The following is a 22554-nucleotide window of genomic DNA, read 5'->3' on the forward strand; positions in this document are numbered from 1 at the left end:
AAAATACTGCTGCCCCTTTCTTTGCAATTGGTTTTTATTTTATCAGCTGTGGGCGAATATCTGCATGTGCTCTGGTGCTGGGGCAGTTCAGTGTGCCAGGAGCATGCTCTGTAGTGCAGTGGTAATTGAAAAGCTCAGCAGACTCCTGCTGGCTGGTCTGTCAAGAACCACTAAGCACATTCATTAAAGTGAACAACGCTCCCTCTTCTGCTCGGTTTCACCACCTTTCCTGTGTGCTTGGCAACTGTGGCTGCAGTTTGAAAAGGGCATATTGGAAGACTCAATCTATCACCCAAGCTCAGGTGGCTGTTTCCATGTAAACACAAGCTATGCACTCCTTTCCCCATCCCACAGCCCCAATATACTCCAATCTGCTTTTAACTCCATCTCTCCCTTTACTTCTTTCTGACCTAGAAATGAACTGATCTATAAACGGAAGAATAGATATGCATTATCTTATTGGCTCATGATTGGATCCTCCTTTGTCCTGAACCCCTGGCCTACTGGCAGCAAGTTGGTATGCCAAGTCCAGGAGTCAAGCCACACAAGCAAAGAGCACAGTCCCAAATCCAAAGGTCAGGAAACACAGTCCAGGGTCAATCCGTGTAGCCAAGTCTGAAGTCCACCAGTCAGGATACAGTTGAGAGTCAAACCTGAAGCGCAGGCCCATACAGGTCCTGGAGCACCCAAGCCAAAGTCCCTCAACATGGGCAGTTGAGCAGACACAGCACTTCAGCTCTGCTTCCCTTGGGTACTTTGCATGCTGATTGCAGCATCTGGGCTTGATGAGGCATATGATCCACACCTGCTCCAGCTGAGGAATCTCACATCACCTCCAAGAGCTAGCGAGCTCCACCTGGCCAGCTAGGGAGCTGAGCTGAGGGCCCTTGTCTGCCTCAGCCTCCTAGAGCACCACTCCTGCTGCTCCCTACACTTCAGAGCCCGCCATATTCATGGAGACAGGGGTCCCTCTGGCTCTGGTGATGGATCCTGCTGCTCTGGTTTCTGTACATTGACCTCCATCCCCTCACCATCCTCCGTCACCCTGTGAGTACCATCCCCTTTCCCTGCTTTCCCTGGTGTGTTTCAGCCTCAGCTATACCCCTCACCGGGATCCTCTTCCTCCTCCCCATCATCGGTCAGTTCATGATATCCAAACTATGAAAGGTGGTGGTGGTTGTCCTCGTTGAATTAACAAAATGAGGAAGCCACATGAGTTAAAGACAACCAGAACTTTGCAGTTGAAAGTGGCTCAAGGGGCAGGCTCTAGGTGTATTTATGTGATAAACTGAGCATAGGAGTACTTCAGCTTGCTGCTGAGTAGAGTTATAAAACTTGACTTGGTTCAACATGGGCTTGCTGATCTCTTAGCTGCACAGCTCATTAGCTTTGTTGATTCCCAAATAGGGCTTCAGCAGAATGCCCTTGTTCCATTCCGCTATTGTTCCATGGGCTTCCTCAGTCCAGCATCCCACTCTGCCTTCCTTCCATCATAACATGGGGAGCGAGCCTGTGTGGCATAGTAGTCAGAGTGTCTAGTAGTAAGACCAGGGTTGAAATCTTCACGCAGCTTACTGAGTGACCTTGGACCAGGAATTCTGTTTGAGCCCATCCTATCTGACAGGGTTGTTGTTGCATGGATAAAATGGAGACAGGCTGTGAATGCTTCTGTGGAATCCCGGGGCGGGGGGGGAGAGAGAGAGAGAAAGAGAGAGAGAGCTGGCTTATGTTTGCTACAGCTTTCATTTCCTTCAGTGTCTTCAAAGGGACCCTGAGGATCATCTAGTCCAACCCCCTGCAATGCAGGAATATGCATCTGTCCCATACAGGGCTTGAACCTGCAACCTAACCAAGTGAGCTATCCAGGCTCTGCCCTTTTCAGTTTGCATAAGTGGTTGTACACATAAGGGGGAAAGATTTGGAGAGAAAGTTGCAGCAAGCTGCATATCTACAGAGAAAATGCTGCATAAGTCTTGAAATTAAAACACACACAAAACAACAGGTGCCGGAAGTGATGGTCCAGATCTACAAGAGCACACTTAATAATCAACAGTGTGTTTTCTCAGACTGCTGCTGCCATTCTATTGGAACCTTGAGAGTGTGGAGAGATCACATAGGTATATAGCAGTGGTGGCAAACCTATGGCTCATGTGCCAAAGAGGGCACTCAGAGCCCTTTCTGTGGGCACGCGTGTCGTCGCCCCAGCAGGGCCGTAGCTTCTGTGCTGGGCTTGTGTACGACATCCAAAGCCTGCAGCACCAGGGCCATAGTTTCTATGCTGGGGGTAGGGGAGGAGGAGAGGAGAGCTTGTGCACGCCCAAAGCCTGTGGCACCAGGGCCTGGCAGCTGAACAGGCATTGACTTTTCATGTGCCAGGCCTCCCGCCAGTCTGTTTTTCCTACTCTGGAGTAAGCCGCCTTGAGTTCAGCAGGGCTTAACTCCCAGGTCAGTAAGCATATAAAGATGGTAACCTAAGAAGGGGCTGCAGGGTTTACATGTTCGCTGGGCTTTCCCACGGAAGCCAACAGAGAAATTCATTCCGTGGAGGCTGCGATCAAACAGCAGCCAAAGAAATGGCAACAACAACAACAACAACAACAACAACAAATTTATACCCCAACCATCTGGCTGCGTTTATTTTTTTATTTATATTTATTTGTATGTGCACACACAGACAATCATTATTATCTCATATTAAGGAGAGGGTGGCTCTTAGTACAGCCCTCCAGTGTACACTAGTGGCCAAAATTGTGGGACCTTCTGGGAAAAATGTATTTCCAAGGTTTGATGGCTCATAATACCACTTTGTTTTGGAGTAATACCAGTGCTTTTTTTTCTGTGGGGATGCAGGAGGAAACATACCCCTAAACATTTTGTGAATTTAATGGGAGAAGAAATTTGCTGTATTTATTTTTCCTGGTTTGAACTGTATTTATTGTTCTCTGGTGGTGATTTCTTGAGTCACAATAAGAGTCACATTTTTTTTTAGAAAAAAAGCACTGAGTTATACCATAAAATTATATATCAATGGAAAGATAATTTAATGAAGAATGTAATGCAGTAACTTTTATGAAGGATTATTTATATCAATAGCAGTCATAAAGAAGAAACTGAAACACACAGAAAAAAATGAGGTATACAGGTTAAATTGCCGTGTTGGCACTTGCAATAAATAAGTGGGTTTTGGGTTGCAGTTTGGGCACTCGGTCTCTAAAAGGTTTGCCATCACTGGTATATAGGAACCAGAAGCTGCCTTATATTGAGTCAAAACATTGCTCCAATTAGCTCATAATTGTCTCTGCACTGCTCTCCAGGGTTTCAGGCAAGAGTGTCCCTCAGTCCTACCTGGAGATGCCAGGGATTAAACCGGGGACCTTGTGGATGCAAAGCCCTTCTCCATGAGTCTTTCCCATCTGATCATTTCCCCTTTACCTGGGCAACAGTTGGTTGGATACCATCAGACAAATTGGTGACAGCAATAAGCCCATTCACGTATTTTGTTCAGTTCTATGATTATAGTATTTCTGATGTGGAGGACTTGCAGAGGGAAACAGCAAGCAACAAAAGACAGGGGAAGAAATGACACTAGGGTTGAATGTGTGAGTTTAGAAGGAAGGAGAACGCCTGGGGGAAGCAGAGGCTTGTAATTAGATTGCAAGTTTATCTTTATGCAGGAAGGTGTCTCCTCTCACTTCATAGGAATGGCCCAATAAGGCAAAGGCACAGGGAGCGTGAAATTGTAAGCCTACCATGATAATAGTCCTTGATGAATATTCTGTCTGCAAAATATTAATCCCCAGGCAGCACTGGCCGGTTATTCCTACTGTTGACAGCATAGGCAATGCCTTCTAGAAAGAGGAGGGGAGGAAAAGACATAGAAGAGAAAGGCTTAGCACCTAGAGCTCCATTTGAAGTTGGTGCTCACTATCTCACAGCATTCACACGCCCCCAGTGCTGCCCAGATATTCTGTCTAGACAGGTGATGTTTTAATAGTTTAATAAAATGGTTCTGTTGAGCGCGACAGGAGTGGGTATCAGCTGCTGTACCCTGAGCCACATAGGCTTGCTGAGTTCATGACTGCACAGGAATAAATTGGGCTCTCTCTACTCATGTTAATGGGGTCAAGATAAAGCTCAATAGGAGCTTGATCAATGGCATCTGATGGCATTCAGATCAATGTCTACATCTATTGCCACATGGTTAAAAAAAGAATGCACTCTCACATGTTATTCCAACGTGTAAAAATACATTTAGATGTGGGTTAAACGTGACAGCACATAAAACCGGGTAGTTTCAAGAGAAGGCCCACGAACCCAGTGAGATTTGAGAAGCAGCTTTGAAGTTCGCTGGGCTTCTCTCTTTCTCTTGTCATTCTCATTCTGCATTTACATCACTCCGTTTTAGAATGCAGGATACAGCGTTTCAGAGGAAAATACTGCTACATCTCACAGAAAAGACACACGGAGTCACTAAGTGTTATGTATAAAACAGAAAAAGGAAACACAAATTAGATGACTGGGCCAAAGTCGCACAGCAGATATTGTGAGCAGATTCCTCCATGCAGAGCAGCACATTCACCTTGCGATTCTTCCTTTCTGCTAACTATGCTTTTTACACCGCAGTGATTTGAGAGGACAACTTTTGAATGCTGAAAGCGAGTCTCTATCTATAAAGTACAAGGACAAAGCATGTCTGACTAAGCATTTGTTTCAATTGAGAATATAGCCCCCCTCAAGGAACCTGTTTTAAAAACTCAGACGAAAAGTACAGTCATACCTCATATTACATCCGCTTCATGTTACGTTCTTTCAGGTTACGTCCCGCAGTGACCCGGAAGTACCGGAAAGGGTTACCGTATTTTTCGCCCTATAGGACGCACTGGCCCATAGGACGCACCTAGATTTTTTTTGGGGGGGGGAAATAAAGGGAAAAAAATTATTCCCCCCCCAGGCGCGGGGGAAGCCCGAGCTTCCCCCAACCCCAGCCCCCAGAACGGGTCCCAGAGCGATGGCGAAGCTGCGTGCAGCTTCGGCATCGCTCTGGGAGCTTGCCGGGCTGGGGCGATAGCTTCCTGAAGCCTGGAGAGCGAGAGGGGTCGGTGCGCACCGACCCCTCTCGCTCTCCAGGCTTCAGCGAAAGCCTGCGTTCGCCCCATAGGACGCACACACATTTCCCCTTCATTTTTGGAGGGGGAAAAGTGTGTCCTATAGGGCGAAAAATACGGTACTTCCGGGTTTCGCCGCTCACGCATGTGCAGAAGTGCAAAATGACATCACACGCATGCGCAGAAGCGGTGAATCACAGCCCGCATGTGCACAGACGCGCCGCTGCGGGTTGCACTCTTTTCATGTTGCGAACAGGCCTCCAGAACGGATCCCGTTCGCAACCAGAGGTATCACTGTAGTAAAACAGCTAGAGCTTGTACACAAATGGCCTTTCAAAATTCTCCATCCTATGTGGAGCAGGGTGGGATGGGGTGGGGGAAGGAATTTCAAAAAAATTCCCCTGGGGAACATTTTCCCCTGCTGCAACATTTTTGTGAGGGTAGGGTGCCAGTATCACAGTTTCTTTCATTCCACCCCCCCAACAGTTTTTGGGAGGGTGTGGCTGCTGCTATGAGTAGCAGCAGAAGCAACTGTGTTAGCAGCCTGGCCACCATTTTGAATCCTCCACAGTGTGTCCTGGACCTAAGATGGGGTGGGGTTGTGGAAAAAATAGCTACTATAAAAAATAAAGGAATTTGTGAAGTAGGTTTTGTGTACTAGGAAGTGAGGGAGAAAAGGGGGGCCCTCACAATTTCTCAGGAAAAATGTCTTCTGGGAAATTTCAGCTTAGCTCTAAAAAGAACAGCAGCAGTTATCCTGATGTGATTCCCTCTTTCTTTCCTGGGATGCTTTCAATTTGGGGTTAATTGCTGCCTGAAGAAATGCAATTCTGATAGGCACAAAGAGGAAGGCCATATCCCCTTGCTTTCTGAACCACACCCACCAGTGAACCGTGGCAGAAAGCGAATTTTACAGTGCAAAAGAAGATTAGTGCTCCATTAACTTTGGAAGGAGGAAAAATCCTCACCAGATGAGAAGAAAGGGGTTGGAAACTGCATGTGGAGGCATGTGATCACTCGCATGCCATCTGCATGGAAGCAGTATTTTGTGCTTCATCGCTATATATATATATAATCTGTCTATCTATCTATCTATCTATCTATCTATCTATCTATCTATCATCTATCTATCTATCTATCTATTATACACACACACACACACACACAAAAGATTGGCATTTTCATTCCCCCTTCTGAAAACACAAAATAATTTAAATTGTTAGTTGGTTTATTTTATTTGACAGCCTGTGTAGGGTCTTGATTTGGCTTGTTACACTGAATTACCCTTTCATAATGGGCATATAGATACTACCCCCAGGTTACTCTTGTAATTGAATAAGGAATATATTTAAGGAGCTGTCTGTGTTGGTTAAGAACGTCATGACTGTACTAGTTAAGAGAAGGGTGGCTTAAGTAGAAACCTAATAGTAAAAGAGCCATGTGCTAAGTTTTAATTGATATCTTAAAAGCATCCATTTACTTGTGACCATCATTGACTAGACAGGTTTGAGATCCATTACACATGTTCTCTCCAGTGCAGTTTCAGAATAGAAGGGAATGGGTAATGGGTGGATGGGGTCTTAGAAATCAGGGTGCATAAAGGAGAAAATTACTGATCATGGTGTTTTCCTGATGCAGATAAGAAGACATCACCCTGCCATTCGCGCATCATGGTTTGTAGGGCAAGGTCTAGTTCTACTCACCCACATGCACATTTTGTTGTAAAAATGTGACACTCCTACCCTGCCAGTTTTAGATGTAAATAGGGCAGATGCATGAATGAACTATTGTTGCTGCTCCCATTGCATCCCATTTGTGAGCTCTGATACCCTCCCCATCCCCATCCCCCCCCAAAGTTAGTCCTGGAGAACATTATTGGCTTTAAGAAGTTACCTCTTTCTGCATAGCTCCATCCCTTTCCCACCCTAGGATGCATTTCCTTGCATTATGGACTGGGCCTTCATTTATGATGTCTTGAATATATTTTAGAATGTTTGAACACCACAACTGGAAGATGGGACCAATTATACACTCCCAGCTACAACAAATGGATGGTGGTTTTGACCATCAGGCGTATTGGTTGGTTGCTTGTTAAACATTACCATGGTCTCATAAAGACCAGGAAACACCATCTAATCCTGACTACACACTTTATAATAATAATTTGTTATTTATACCCCATCCATCTGGCTGGGTTTCCCCAGCCATTCTGAACAGCTCCCAACATAATTGATGATGATAATAATAATAATTAAAAACAATAAAACATCAGACAAAAAACTTCCCTAAACAGGGCTGCCTTTAGATGTTTTCTAAAAGTCAGATAGTTGTTTATTTCCTTGACATCTGATGGGAGGGTATTCCACAGGGTGGGCGCCACTACCAAGAAGGCCCTCTGCCTGGTTCCCTGTAACCTCACTTCTCACAGTGAGGGAACTGCCAGAAGGCCCTCAGAGCTGGACCTCAGTGTCCAATGTGCTTTGCACCTGTTGGACCATTTAGATTTTCTGTTCCCAGTAACATGCCCTCCCTTGTAGAATTCTGATTATTCTTATGTAGAGTAAATGCATAACGAAGATGCCAATATAAACTGTACTTGTGGACTGGCTCGTTTACCACTGTGTTTACTGCGGTTGAGCTAATTTGTCCACCCTACTCATTGATTGATTGATTCTTCCTAATTGTGGGAAACTCTGGGTTTTGTTTTTTTGAGTGAACAGCAGTAAGAAAACCAATTAAGACACACCTTTCCCACATAACTTCACAGGGCTAAGTAAAAATCTTATGGCGAAGCCCTTAATTTTGATGTTTGTTTGTTTCTAGGGAAATCTGATATGACCATAGAACCCTTTAACTTCTGAAAACCATCACGTTTCTTTTGACAGCCTCAATGGTTGCTTTCTCCCTGCAGTCTCTGGGCAAAATGCTGGGCCATGTCCCCAGATGGCTGCGCCAAGTCCTTCAACAGCAAATGATGCATCATTGAATGTGTCAGGCTGAATTAGAAAGCAGGCTCATCACATTAATCTCAGACTCTGAGCTGGCAGTTCCTATGTTCTAGTGTCACTTGATCCTGGCTGTCATATCCCTGTCTCCACCTCCACAGCCATGGGAAATCTCCCCAGGCAGCATACAGACAATAATGCACAGTAATGAAATTGCTGGAGGAAATACTGCATTGGCATTGGCCACCATTGGCTGACACCTTTCTATTATGTTAAAGTTTCCTTATATAGTTGAAGGTTCATCGACTGATATCTTACTGGAGTATACTTAAGAAGCATTGGAGTGGGGAAACTTATGCCATGTGCTTTTGTGTTATGTTGTTATACCCACCCCAGTTCTTCTACGTGATGGGAAGAAGGAAATAAAGGTTGCTCACAGGGCATGGAATCTCTACTAACCTTAATATTTATTTATTTGTGGGATTTGTACTTCACCCTTTAGTCACAAAGGCTCTCAAACATCTTACAAAAACCAGTACTGAGATGGTCCTGGTCCTTAGTTTCACAGTCTAAAAAGACATGACACATGAGGAAAGGGGAAGGGGGAGGAGGAGGAAAAAGCAAGTTCAAATTCTTAATGTTGCTGTTCTTCTAACCCAGCATAAGAACCCAGTTCTAATAACCATATCTGTTGCTTACAGAAAAGTGTTTGCAGTATATGATATTTTCTTTGATGATAGACTATTTTTTCTCATTGATTAACCCCTTTTGTTTCTTGTCTTGACAGGTACCCGTGCTAAGGCCCATGGATTTAATGGTGGAGGCAACTCCCAGGAGAGTATTCGCAAATGCACACACATATCACATCAACTCCATATCTGTGAACAGTGACTATGAAACTTACATGTCAGCGGATGACTTGAGGATAAACTTGTGGAACTTTGAAATAACCAATCAAAGTTTTAGTATCCTTTGCTGCATGAATCTGGCTGGAGTTGCCATCCAATCAGAAGAGAGCCCTGTTCTGAGAAGGCACCGTTTGCTTGAACCTCAAGTTTGCACCTCTTGAATGGTTGGTTTGTTGTGTCGTTAAAGTGCATTTTACAACTGTACTTGTCTCAGTCCCCCACCTGCCTTTAGCCTGCAGACAAATGTTTACTCAGAAGTGAGGCAAACCCTGTGCACCTTATAAAAAGTTCTACATGTGCCCAAGACCATCTTTACTGACTGACCTTATGGCATTTGTATGATACGCCATAACCTAAAGTTCTCTCGGTAGCTTACAAACAATTAGAAAAACAAACAATTGAAATGCAAAGTAAAACTTGAAACCATTTTCGTCAGCTGTAGCCCTTCAGTATGAAGGAAATGACTTCCTTCCATCTCAGTTTAGCTAGGTAAATGGTGGACTGCTTCCCTCTGGTAACCGCATTGGAGAAATGGGGTGGGAGAGTCTTAAGGTCTTTGCAAGAGAGTAAAGAAGGGGAATATGAAGGACAACAAAAACACCTGGGACTAGTATTGCCTGAGTTAAGAAATGACAGAGGAGGGTGGCAAGCATATTTCTCCAAAGCACTTTCTGTAGGTAAAGTGGTTTACTGGGGGTTGCTGTGATAAAAAGAATGGGTGCTGGAGTAGACTGCCATTTGAGTTCATATTCTTACCCCTTAGAGTATAGAGTTATATTGAGAGTTCAGAGAATTCTGTGGTTCTGGTACAAGTTTCCAAATGGATAATGATGTGACCTTGCATAGACAGAGTTGCCAGAGCTGTGTGGGAAGATGCCATTGGGACACAACTCCCATGTGTGGTATTGATAGTATCACCCAGGGAAAGGACTGTAGTTCCATGGTAGAGCATCTGGTTTACGTGCGGAGGGCCCCATGTTGAATCCCCAGCATCTCCTGGTAGGAGCCACTGCTAATCAGTGTAGACAGTTAGTGAGCTGAATGGCCCAGTGATCTGTCTCCGTATAAAGCAGCTTCGGTTTGTTCCTGTTTTCATAAGCATATCAGATAAAGCTATAATCCTAAAGACACCATTGATTTCAGTAAGACTAGTGTCCCAAGAAATGCATTGAAGATCTGGGTGTTAGGCTGTAGCATCTACACAGGGATGGAGAAATTAGTCTATTTCTGATCTGGGTCAATTTAGCCTGTGTTCATTCGTCAGTCCATTCCATCTTTCTGCAAACCATCTGTAACAGTTTTTTGTTTTGTTTTTAAAGAGAGATTCTGATACAAGCTTTAAAAAATGCATATTTTATCTACTGGTAGCCATTCTAAACATATGCTACCCCAAAATATTTGGTGGTGGTTGTCATTTACATATTTTGGTACATTGTTTGAGTTGAGATTTGTTACTGCAAAATTCGGAAAAGTGTAAAATTCAAAAAATAATCAGGTTACGGGAGTTGAATATTAGGTCAATTTTCCTTTAAAATGCAGACCAAATAACATTCTCCTCTGGCCATGTAGCATGTTCTACTGAAATGAGGAAAACTTACTATAGTTTAATCAAGGCTTGCAGCCAACAGTGCATGCGTAAGAGAGAAGGGGGAAAGAAGGAAGAGTGAAGAAAGTGCGTGAATTGGAGAAAGGGAGGAAGGTGTCAGATGGGCAGAGGGAATAATAATAATAATAATAATAATAATAATAATAATAATAATAATAATAATTTAATATTTATACCCCACCCATCTGGCTGGGCCTCCCCAGCCACTCTGGGCGGCTTCCATAGAAACCAAAAATACAGTAAAATATCACACGTTAAAAACTTCCCTGAACAGGGCTGCCTTAAGATGTCTTCTGAATGTCAGGTAGTTGTTTATCGCTTTGACATCTGCTGGAAGGGCGTTCCACAGGGCGGGCGCCACTACCGAGAAGGCCCTCTGCCTGGTTCCCTGTAGCTTTGCTTCTCGCAATGAGGGAACCGCCAGAAGGCCCTCGGCGCTGGACCTCAGCGTCCGGGCAGAATGATGGGGGTGGAGACGCTCCTTCAGGTATACTGGACCGAGGCCGTTTAGGGCTTTAAAGGTCAGCACCAACACTTTGAATTGTGCTCGGAAACGTACTGGGAGCCAATGTAGGTCTTTCAAGACCGGTGTTATATGGTCTCGGCCGCCCCCAGTCACCAGTCTAGCTGCCGCATTCTGGATTAGTTGTAGTTTCCGAGTCACCTTCAAAGGTAGCCCCACGTAGAGTGCATTGCAGTAGTCCAAGCGGGAGATAACCAGAGCATGCACCACTCTGGCGAGACAGTCCGCAGGCAGATAGGGTCTCAGCCTACGTACCAGATGGAGCTGGTAAACAGCTGCCCTGGACACAGATTTGACCTGTGCCTCCATGGAGAGCTGTGAGTCCAAAATGACTCCCAGGCTGCGCACCTGGTCCTTCAGGGGCACAGTTACCCCATTCAGGACCAGGGAATCCTCCACACCTGCCCGCCTCCTGTCCCCCAAAAACAGTACTTCTGTCTTGTCAGGATTCAACCTCAATCTGTTAGCCGCCATCCATCCTCCAACCGCCTCCAGACACTCACACAGGACCTTCACTGCCCTCACTGGTTCTGATTTAAAAGAGAGGTAGAGCTGGGTATCATCCGCATACTGATGAACACCCAGCCCAAACCTCCTGATGATCTCTCCCAGCGGCTGCATGTAAATGTTGAAAAGCATGGGGGAGAGGACAGAACCCTGAGGCACCCCACAAGTGAGAGCCCAGGGGTCTGAACACTCATCCCCCCCCACCACTTTCTGAACACGGCCCAGGAGGAAGGAGCGGAACCACTGTATGACAGTGCCCCCAGCTCCCAGCCCCTCAAGACGGTCCAGAAGGATGTTATGGTCGATGGTATCAAACGCCGCTGAGAGATCCAGCAGAACTAGGAAACAGCTCTCACCTTTGTCCCTAGCCCGCCGGAGATCATCAACCAGCGCGACCAAGGCAGTTTCAGTCCCATGATGAGGCCTGAATCCCGACTGGAAGGGATCCAAATGGTCCGCTTCTTCCAGGCGTGCCTGGAGTTGTTGAGCAGAGAGGAATAGAGTGGGGTTGAGGGTCAGGATTTGGGGATAGGATGATAGGGAAGAATCAGGATTTGTGCAGGGAAGAGACAAAGACTGACAACAGGCAACATTGGGGAGAGCATTCTGCCATGGTCTTTTGCAGGTATTATATGTATATATATTTATCTACACCCCCCCCCCCAGTGGCTACAGGCTTCATTGTGTCTGTACAACTGTTTGTAAATCTAAAACTACAGGTAAACAGAGTGAGATTTCTAGCCTTTCTCTTCTTTTTATTTTTATTATTTAAGGTGATCCTCCTTTTTAAAAATTTACCATTGCAGTTTATCTCTAGTCCCTTGTGTTGCCTTTGCAGTGACCACACTCAGGGCTTTGCCAGTGTTCGAAACTGTCATTGTTCTAGCCACATTTTGAAACAGGGAATTTTATGAGCAGTTTCTGAGCTCTGGGCAAGTACTGTGTCTAAGATTTCAGATTAAAACTGCAGAGTGGAAGGAAAGGAAGACCTTTTTCTGCCTCCCCACTTCCAGCTACTCTCTGAAGACTGGAGAAGACACTCTCTTAAGAATATTGGAGGAGTGGGTAGAGGAAGGACTAGACCATGTGAAAAATGAACAGTTCATTCCTTTTCAGCTTTTTATTATTGTTATAAAAAAACTACACCTAGACATCCCATTGCTGTGCACATAACCTAGGTTTAAGGTACCATTTAGCTCCTAGCTTTCATATCTCAGTTTCTAACACTGGGCTCTGCTTCCCTTAGCTAGAAATCTAAATGCAGCTCAGCTCAGCTGGTCATTATTGCAAGGTGCTGCTTTCCAGCTCGGTTGACAAATTGTTGAATTTTGCTTACAGGATCAGCATGGGAGGAAGGCAATTGCAAGGTGTAATTTAGAAGACAGGTGCCTTTAGGGAGCATGTGGAGAAGAAATATTAATAGGTAGCTTTCATTGCATGCTACAGATATGTGACAGGCTGCCGGAACCAGGCATGCAAATGAGGCTGTGCCAGTCACCTTTATAAAGCCACAACTGGAATAATAATAGGACTTGTGGCAATAATTACATCAGGTGTGCCCAAAACATCGCTAGAATACCACATATTGCTCTCTCAAACAATGTTGCTGTCAAGTAAGCAGATAAAATGTAGGTTTCCTTTACCAGCCATGGGGGGCAGGGAGGAAGCACCCAGTGCTTGGGTTTGTTCATAAGTGCACACCGAGTTTGTGTGTGCATTTTTAAATTTTCCCATTCTAGACAATTTGCTGAGGATTTGCCTGATAACTATTGTTAAGTTATTGTTCTTAACCTCTTCCTCAGAAGCCACAGTACGGTCAGCCCATGAGGCAGCCATGAGTGTGTCATTTTAGGTGGGGAAACAATTTTTGCAAATTTATTTAGTGAGGGGTCTTAAAAATATGTTTTGGGGTGTGAGGAATTCAAAGCTGCTGTTACTTTGGACAACATTTTGTTTGGTAAAGCTACATTTGATTAAAAAGCATAGAAACTGTTTTCAGAAAACCAGAGAATTTTAATTTTACCTTATGAAGATGTCAGGTAATGCCTAATAATAATAATAATAATAATAATAATAATATAAAAAACTGCAAATACTTGGCAGCCATTTTTAATTATTTCTATGCAATTTTACACACATTTCACTTATCAAGCAAAACTATATTAATTCAACCAAAATGTCTTTTGAATCCCAAGTCATGTCACAACTTTTTACAACCCCTCATTTTTGGAAGTTGAAAGTTGAAAAATTCAGCACGCCCTGATCCAGCAGTAGTTGTGGTGAAAAGAAGCCAAAGGGATAATAAGAGTTGCCAGGGAACAGTTGGGAAGGACGAACTAAAAGGCACCCAGCTTTTAACTAGGATGGGAGGTCTAATTTTCATGGCCCTGGGTGCCTCTTGAAATATCGGTAGGATGGGGGTGTAAGTATGCTCTTGAAGCAGTCGTGATTTCACCATGCCAAGTCAGAGATCTGGGAACGTGGTGTGCTTTTGTTTGAACTGTGCAGTTTGAAGCCTTCTGTGATTCGGTTGCTATAATAGACCTTTTCTGTAACAGTGGAATGTTGGCTTAGCCTGGATGCAAAACGCTTCACTTTTCCCTTTCACAATCCTGCAGTTTAGTCTGCAGCCTCCCTTTCTCGCCTGAACTGCTTTTAACCACAACACCTCACATTTCACTTGGGTCCCTTCAGGGGAAATACACACACACACACACACACACACACACACACACTCATCCACATTGTAAAGCAGGGGTGGCTAACCCAGGACTCCGCAGATGCTACTGGGCCACAACTCCCATCACCCCTGTCCATTGGCCATGCTGGCTGGGGCTGATGGGAGTTGGAGTCCAGTAACATCTGGAGGGCCACAGCTTCTTCATCCCTGCTATAAAATTTGATGATGCATCCAGAGAGACATGAAAATACAGCATTGACCCAAAGGAACAAATTAAGGATCTATCCTTTCATTTATTGCTTGCACTTTGTTTAGCAGTCTCCCGCTGCAGAATTTTCAGTTAAACTTGGCAGGTTCTGCAGGGTTTTCAGAAACCCTGCTTTAAAGCTATTACACAAGCTGTGTAATTTTGGGTCAGCTGAAGATATGTCCCATCTAGCACACACGAGTAAATTGACATTCTGGGGTAGTTGAATATTATAACATGGCATGCTTTCCCATAGGCAGACAGCACTGCTGTTCATTTCTTGTGGCATTGCAACTGCATCAGCCAACAGTGGGTTGCTGTGAGTTTAAATGTATGCTAAAAGCAGCCTTAAAAGGGATTGCTGTTAAAAGAAAGCCATACTAAAAACTGAGAAAATCTTGTCTTTTTGACAGCAGGCTGTTGTGGTTGCTTTCTTCTCAATAGAGCTGGCAATGATGTGCTTAACAGACATGATCCATTAGTTCATTATTTTTCTCCTTGAGAGTTCCCTTTTTGTCACAGTTCGTGTGATCCACCAAACCCAGTTTTGGCCCTCTATCCATTCTGAGTGAGAGTTATGGGGAGTCCCTGGGTCTTGTGTTTTTGCAAAAGCTTGTGGACCTGTGCGGTATTTCATTCTTGCAAAGGATTGTAACAACCCACCCCATCAACATGGCATATTTTAAATGAAGGAAGCCTTCTGGTCTGTCAGTGAGCCATAGATGGAACCTGTCAGCATGTGACAAATCCTGTCCCATCCCTAAAGTGTCTCCCTGGTTATTACAGATTTGAGTGTATAGATGCCTACTTGAATTCTGTGCACTGGAGAACAGTGGACAGTTGCATAATTGCCAATTGCGTTTTCCTCATAGAGTGAAAAATCTGTAATGGATAGTATGTGTGATCCAGACAAAGCTAAGCACTTTAAATATGATGACGATGATGTGCTTAGCATTTATATAGCATGATGTGTGCAGGGCCAATTGCTAATTACTAAATAGTGAAGGCATTATGCATATTCCTCAGAGCTATTTTTAGAATCGCGGCTTCTCTGGGTAAGGAATGTATTTGAAAACCCTTGTCTTTGCCCATTTTTTATATTTAAGTTGGTTTTGAGAGCAAGAGAAATGCATTTTTATTTTAGAAGAGGGTTACACTAGGGAAGGTAATAATTTTCCCTTTTTCTCTTGTTACCCTCTCCTCCAAATTCTGGTCAATTTAGAATTGCTTCACGCTTAACATGGCGGTTTATTTGCATAGGCCTTCCACTAGTGTTTGCAATAGTAAGTGTGCAAGTGTTGATGCATGTGTGCCCATGCTTACGTCTCCAGTTATGCAGTGGGCATGTCAATGGAGTTGTAGTTTAGGGGACACACCTTCAGCTCAGTAAATGTTCGGGGTGTTTTTTATGCAGGCTGAAAAAGCAGGACATTTATTAAGCCACATTTGGCTGGATACAGCATCAGTTGGGTGAACCTGCATTACACATTAACTGCAGAAAGCCTGCACTTCTTGCACAACATGGCCCTTTTAAACTATGTTATCACTCTGTGTGTGTGTCCTGTTAAGCATTCCCATCTAAACAACATGTGCTCACAAACCCGGCACATTTCATGTTGGGCCCATCTATTATTCATTTGCAAGAACAAATTGGTTCTTTAAAATGCATAACTAATTTCCAGTCTGAAAATGTGATGAAAGAGAAGCTAAAATCTAACAGCCCAATTCTGTGCTCCACTGGTGCATGGGATCCCGTGAAAGATCCCTGGCACTGGACTGAGGGAAAGGCTCGTCCGTTTCTTCTGGTACTGATGATCAAAAGACTTTTTCCATTACAGGACTACACTGGCATATTTCTGGAGTCAGGGGAAAGCTCCTATGAAGTAGATGTGCCTCTGCGTAAAGCACAAAGTACATGTGATGGCAGAGACCTATTCAGTTAAATCCAGGTATTTAAATCTGGAGGGGAAGTTCATATTAAGTGGTCCCCCTCCAAAAATAGAAGACTTAATAGGGGCTGCCAACAGACAGGATGAATTTCCTGTCACACCCTAGCCCGGCCATCTATTTCCCCTCTCTTTAGCCCAGTTCCAGGGAAAAGAAAGAGAGGTGCTTTGAGTTTAGGGCCAGAGGACACAGAACTTAACAAAATATTGTTAAGATAATTTTCCTATTATAATTAAGGCCAAGTGTCAAAATATATTTAAGGGAACACAAGGGAACACAACAATCATGCACAAAAATGTACCAAATAAAATCAATAAATTCAATCTAACTTGGCTAGTTACATTTTGCATCCTTGTGTATGCACAAAATTCCTTGCAAAATAAGGTTCTGGGAGAGCACATCTCTGGTTCGTGCAGGGCCAGCACATGAGGCAAGGTGAAGCAACCGCCTCATGCTGCAGGATCTGCAGAGGCAACAGATCCCAATGCCAATATTTATTTCCCTCCCCCCTTGTTCCTGAAGTAGATCTTCGCTCATGCCCTCCTTCTTGGTGGTTTGCCTCAGGTGCCAAAACGTCTCGGGCCAGCCATGGCCCATTAGATGTTTCCAGAAAGAACCGACTAAAAGTGAAGTCTCACTTATTTACTGAAATCTAAGACAAAGCTGTTAGGGGGGAAATCATTGTTGGCCCTAGCTATGAGATTTGTCACCATAATATCAACCTATCCGCTGAGTCAGTATATGTCCATTTAAATGTGTGGGGTAGCCATAGGAAGCTTATGCTGACTCAGATGGTCAGCCTATCTAGTTCAAGATGATCTGCACTGGGGATTGAAAATCCCTGGCCCTCCAGATGTGGCTAGACTCCAGCTCCCATCAGTCTCAGGCAAGATGGCCAGTAGTTAGAGACAGTGGGAGTTGCAATCTATGAACATCTGGAGGGCCAGAGGTTTTCCATCCCTGCTCTATACTGACTGGCAATGGCATCCCAGGGTTTCAGATAGGAGCCTTACCTGGACACACAAAGGATTTAAATGCCACCATCTGCTTGCAAAGCAGGTGCTCTGCCACTGATTTGTATTGGTTAGCATATTTATATTATTTGCTTATTTGTGTGTGCATGGTGAGTTCAGGGATTTGCAATTTCCAAGCTATTTATGTCCAGTTATTCCCACTGAAGTCAATGAGCTTAACATTTTCAATATCAGAACTGTGTCATGTGTGTCGACAGCTCCTTCCTTGGTCAAGTGCAGAGTCTATTTAACAAGGTCTCAATATCCCCAGGGGCAGAAGCATACAGTGGATTAATGAACCTGCCTTTTGTCCCTTAGAGAGCCAGGATGAAATCCTTCTTGAGTTGTAAGTGAAAATTATGCCGAGGGAGAAGGTTCATCCTAATTCAGATATGGTGCATGTCACAAAACCTCTGTGCGCATTCGTGGCAAAATATTTTAAGTAAATCAATACAGATTGACAAATTTTCCTATAGGTCCATGATAATAATGCCATCTGACATACCTGAAACATCATTTGTGCAAAGTCCAAAATAAATCAAATTTTAACTTTCTAGAGAAGCTAGATCCACTAAAACCACTTCCTCCAGAGTAGTCTCATTGGTCAGTGAGGCTGCTGTAAAGTTGCATGGCTTGAGAAGCTAAATCAAAGCGTCTCTGTAGGCAAAATTAAATCACACGTGTTAATATTATTTTCATTCTGAGCTCTGCCACTGACTTTGCATGCGATGTGTATACTTGCTGCCTTTTTCCTATGCATTGATTTCACTCCCACGTCCTTCTCCTTGCTAAACTGCGGTGAGCGATACAGTGTTCAATGAAAGCAAAGTAAGGATAAAAGATTCCGTGCCATATCAGTAGTAATGCAAATAATGCAGCCAAGGCGATTCTTTGCTAGGCTGGGAAAAGAGCCCATATTTCTTGGTTTCCCGGCTTGTGATTTTAATTGAAGGACCATCCTTCCAGCTGACAAGAAGACTGGCAGCATAGATATTACAGGCAGGTACTGAAGTGTACAGTATTAGCAAAACTTGGAATCTATGGACAGACAGTGCACTGCTTTTTCACACTTTCACCAGATTATTTCCCTCCCGTTTGGCTGAAGCAGCTTGAAACCAGAACATCACCAACATGGTAGTGGTGAGGAAGCATTGCACATGCAGACCAGCGATGGGAAACCTCTCTACATTGACTGTCACTGGAAGAAAGTGTTCCATATGGTTTTGCCATGAACGTTAATATTTATTGAACATTCGAAGTATTTCACACACATAATAAACTTAGCACAAGGGGAAGGGCCGTAGCTCAGTGGTCAAGCATCTGCTGTGTATGCAGCAGGTCACAGATTCAGAGTGCAGAATGCCCCAGTATCTCCAGGTAGGGCTGGGAATGTGCCTGTCTGAAACTCTGGAGAGCAGCTACCAGTCAGGGTAGATAATACTGAGATTGACCAGTAAGTCTGACTCAGTATAAGGCAGCTTCTTGTGCTCTGGTGTGCAACACTATAATACAAGTCAGTGTTTCTTACTCCAGTCTTGCAGCTAGGAGGTTGAGAGATTTATTACAGCAAGGATTGCCAACGTGTTGCCTGGGGGTGCACAACTGCCCAGAGAGACGTTTCCTGGTGCCTGTAGCCTACTCTGCCCCAGCCCCTCCCAGCTGAAATTGGGCTTGAAAGAAGCATTCTGTTGCCACCAATAGAATAGGTTGCCGTTTGTGCTTGCCTGGGGGTGTCTGATGCCTTGTTGGTTACTCCCCAGCAACTAGTATTCAGAGATGTGTTTCCTCTGATCTTGGAGTGCATATTTCCCCAAACTTTTTCCTAATTATCCATAACATGGACTTCACCTTTTTCATAGCTGCCACATCCTGTGCCAATATTTCCATCAAGGTATCCACCATGACTCCAAGGTCTCATTCCTGATCAATCACTGTCAGTTCAAACGTCATCAGTGTGTAGAGATTAGGATATATATTTTTTGCCTCAGTGTGCCTCACTGTTGAACTGTACTTGCAATATTATTGTCTATTCACTCAGTTTGATGAATTCATTTTGGGGCTCTTCACAATCCTTTTGTTTTGTTTTGTTTTGTTTTGTTTTGACAATCCAAAATAATTCAAAGTCATAAGTATACTTGGACACCTCACTATTCATGTAATTTATGAATAAGCTCAAAAAGCTCCAACCTCAATATTGATCCTTGTGGAACTTCTCAGATCCCTCCATTGGGAGAACTGTCCATTTATGCCTAATCTCTGCTTTTTGTTCTTTTAACCAGTTACTGTTCTATAAGAGGACCCATCCATTTATTCCATGACTGCTTGGTTTACTCAGAAGGCTTTGATAAAGACATTTATCAAAAAGCTTTTTGGAAGACCAATACACAGTGTCTACCAGGTCACTTCTATCAGCCTGCTTACTTACCCTTTCAAACAATTTTAAAAGGTTAGAGAGATGGTTTGCAGAAGCCATGTTGACTCTTTTCCAGCACATTTTCTCCTATATGCTTGAACGTTTTGTCTTTTAAAATTGTTTCCATAAACTTGCCTGGAATAGATGTTAAACCAAATGGCATGTAACTTTCATTTCCCACTTCCTGCCCCTCTGGTTACAGATGCTAATATTAGGGTAAAGTTCCATAGCTTTGTTAAATCAGCAATTTAACATTTGAGTTCTTTAATGATTTTGGGGTAGATGCTATCTGGACCTGGCGATTCTCTAGTTTTTAAATTTATCAATAAGGGTGGAAAGTCGCATGCTCATTCCAATAGGACTGTGTAGGGGGACATGCCCCAGTGAATTGGATCCCTTATCTCTCTGAAACACAAGTTTCATTTATGAGAAGATGAGGAGGGTGGTATATCCAACTATTCAATTTCCCCATCATATAATGCTACATTAAGGAAAGTATTTTTCACACAGCCACATTTTCCCAGTAATCCCTACAGGAGAAGGATGTTCCTAACCTCCCATTCGCCCCTGTTAGCAGCAGGAACTTAATTTGTTTTCCGTATGGGGCAAAGAATGCCTCTGTGCTTTTCCCTCCTCCTCCCCTTTATCCACACTAAGGCTTCACAAAGCCAACAGAATTGGCCCATGCTGGGGTTTTTGTAGTGTGAAATCTAAAACTGCTTGACATCAGTGGCCACCATCTCAGAGCAATGACTGAGGGAGCCAATCATCAAAAGATCATCTGCACTTATCAGGGCTTTTTCTCTGAATGGTAAGGCCAGCTGAGAAAAAAAATACCAATAAATACCCTGAATCTTACAATTGTGTCCATCTGTGATTCCATCTTGGATCGAAATGTGAAGAATTGAAAAAACAACAACCCCGGCAGCAATTATTGGAAAGCTTTTCTAGCGTGATGCCTTGGCTATTTTTTAAAACTGTTTCGTTTTGTCCCTTGGGTTGGGGTTGCAGGGGGCAGGAATCATAACTCTTCCATCTTGAACCAAAGCAAACGGTTATAATCTGAAAGTAAGCAGTTACTTTAGCTACTAGCTTTCCTTGCACTAAAATCAATAAAGAAGCACAGGCTGAGTTTTAATTAGTGTGGCTGCAAACATCCCTGTGAGACTAAAAAATACCCCAAGACAGACTGATTCCCTGTTTTTTTGCTTGGAAATAATATGGTCTGAAAGCACCACATTGCATCCTGGATATATACTGTCCTGTTTTTGTATGGGGTGCTGCTCTTTATTTTATTTTTTATTGGAATCAGGGAATCCTCAAAACATTCCTAGCCACAATATCAATTTTGCTCCAATTCTGTATTGAAAAGACATTTTATCTCCTCTAAAGATCAATTGTTGGTGAAGCTGGTGTCAGCGTACAGATTCTGCCCTTTGCTTCAGTGTGTTATAAATTGGTGATACAACTCTCGTTAGCCCTCATAGTCTTCCATTGCCCTGCTTTTTACATGTTTTCTGTGCATATGTGCTTCATTCTCCCAGGACTACAGGTTTATGCAGGTGTGAAAAGGGGAGGAATAGGTGGGAACCCAGAGAGGTTTCTATGGAGCTGTGAAGTTATCAGGATGGGGCAAGGTCAGGAAATATCTTTCTCCCATACTGGAAAGGAAATTAAGGATACAGTATTAAACACAGTGACTAGGGAGTTAAACCCCACTGGATACAGTGGGAATTTCTTCTGAATAAACACACATAGCATTGCCCTGCAATTAACACTAGAAATTAGCCAAGTTCCGGTGGAGAATGAGTAGACTGTGAACAAAAGAATGCCTGGATAATGGAGGGTTATCATGTGATGATAGCCAAGCAGATATAGTAGGAAAGTAGCTGACCAGAGTGAGTAGGCAGAAAAGATTGTGGAATGGTGATCACCTGTTTAATGCAGTTCTAACAAAGGAACCTGGGCAGGCCATGTGATGAAACGTAGCCTGCTTAAGCCGTTGCTGGTGTTTCCTGGAATGAAGGGGGGGTCAGGTTAGTAATACCCTAGGGCATTATTAGTAGGTCTTCCTTCACAAATGATTCCAGGACATGATTGCATAGGATACAACTAATGCATATTCTAGGCAAGGGCTTATAGACCCTTCTCCACCAGCAAAGACTTTTGTTTAAGGGAGGGAGGGAAGATCAGGAGATGGGCTTCTAGAAAGGAAACCTTGTGTCCAATCCCTTATAAACAAATGGTCTCCCATTCACTTTCACTCAGTACTGGAGACTCACAACAGACAAGGAGTTGTTATAGTTCCATGTTCTAATCCACCTCCATTTCAACCAGTGGTCTCTAGAAACAGTTGCATGCCCTGACTCCCACCTCCTCAGTTCTTGACCTAGACTCATGCATCATGGGCAACCAGAGAGAATCAATTTATTGGCCTGTTAAGGAAAACCATATTTGAAAAGCATTTTTTGTTAAACTAATTGGACTTTAGCCTGATCAGAGGAATTCCTTCGTTCTGTGTCATTCGCACATGACACTAAACCACGATTTATTAACTTTAACTGTGGTTGATATTAAACATAGTATAGCATTAGGTGCAAACAAGACCAATGAAGCTGCCACTTTGAGGAACGATTTTGTTAATGTATGCCAAACTAAAA

The 22554-nt window shown here is 43.6% G+C and overlaps 1 protein-coding gene across 4 annotated transcripts in view; it reads left to right on the forward strand.

Moving 5' to 3' along the window:
* The window catches only part of PPP2R2B (protein phosphatase 2 regulatory subunit Bbeta), a 242175-nt gene that overhangs the window by 195460 nt on the left and 24161 nt on the right, over positions 1-22554 (forward strand). For all 4 annotated transcript variants that reach the window (XM_053376654.1, XM_053376656.1, XM_053376657.1 and 1 more), the window contains one exon: positions 8838-9015. In XM_053376654.1, coding sequence (XP_053232629.1) covers positions 8838-9015 — 178 coding nt within the window. The remainder of the gene's footprint in view (positions 1-8837; positions 9016-22554) is intronic.

This window comes from Podarcis raffonei, chromosome 2 (genome assembly GCF_027172205.1).
Source record: "Podarcis raffonei isolate rPodRaf1 chromosome 2, rPodRaf1.pri, whole genome shotgun sequence".
In the NCBI taxonomy this organism is placed as follows: domain Eukaryota; kingdom Metazoa; phylum Chordata; class Lepidosauria; order Squamata; family Lacertidae; genus Podarcis; species Podarcis raffonei.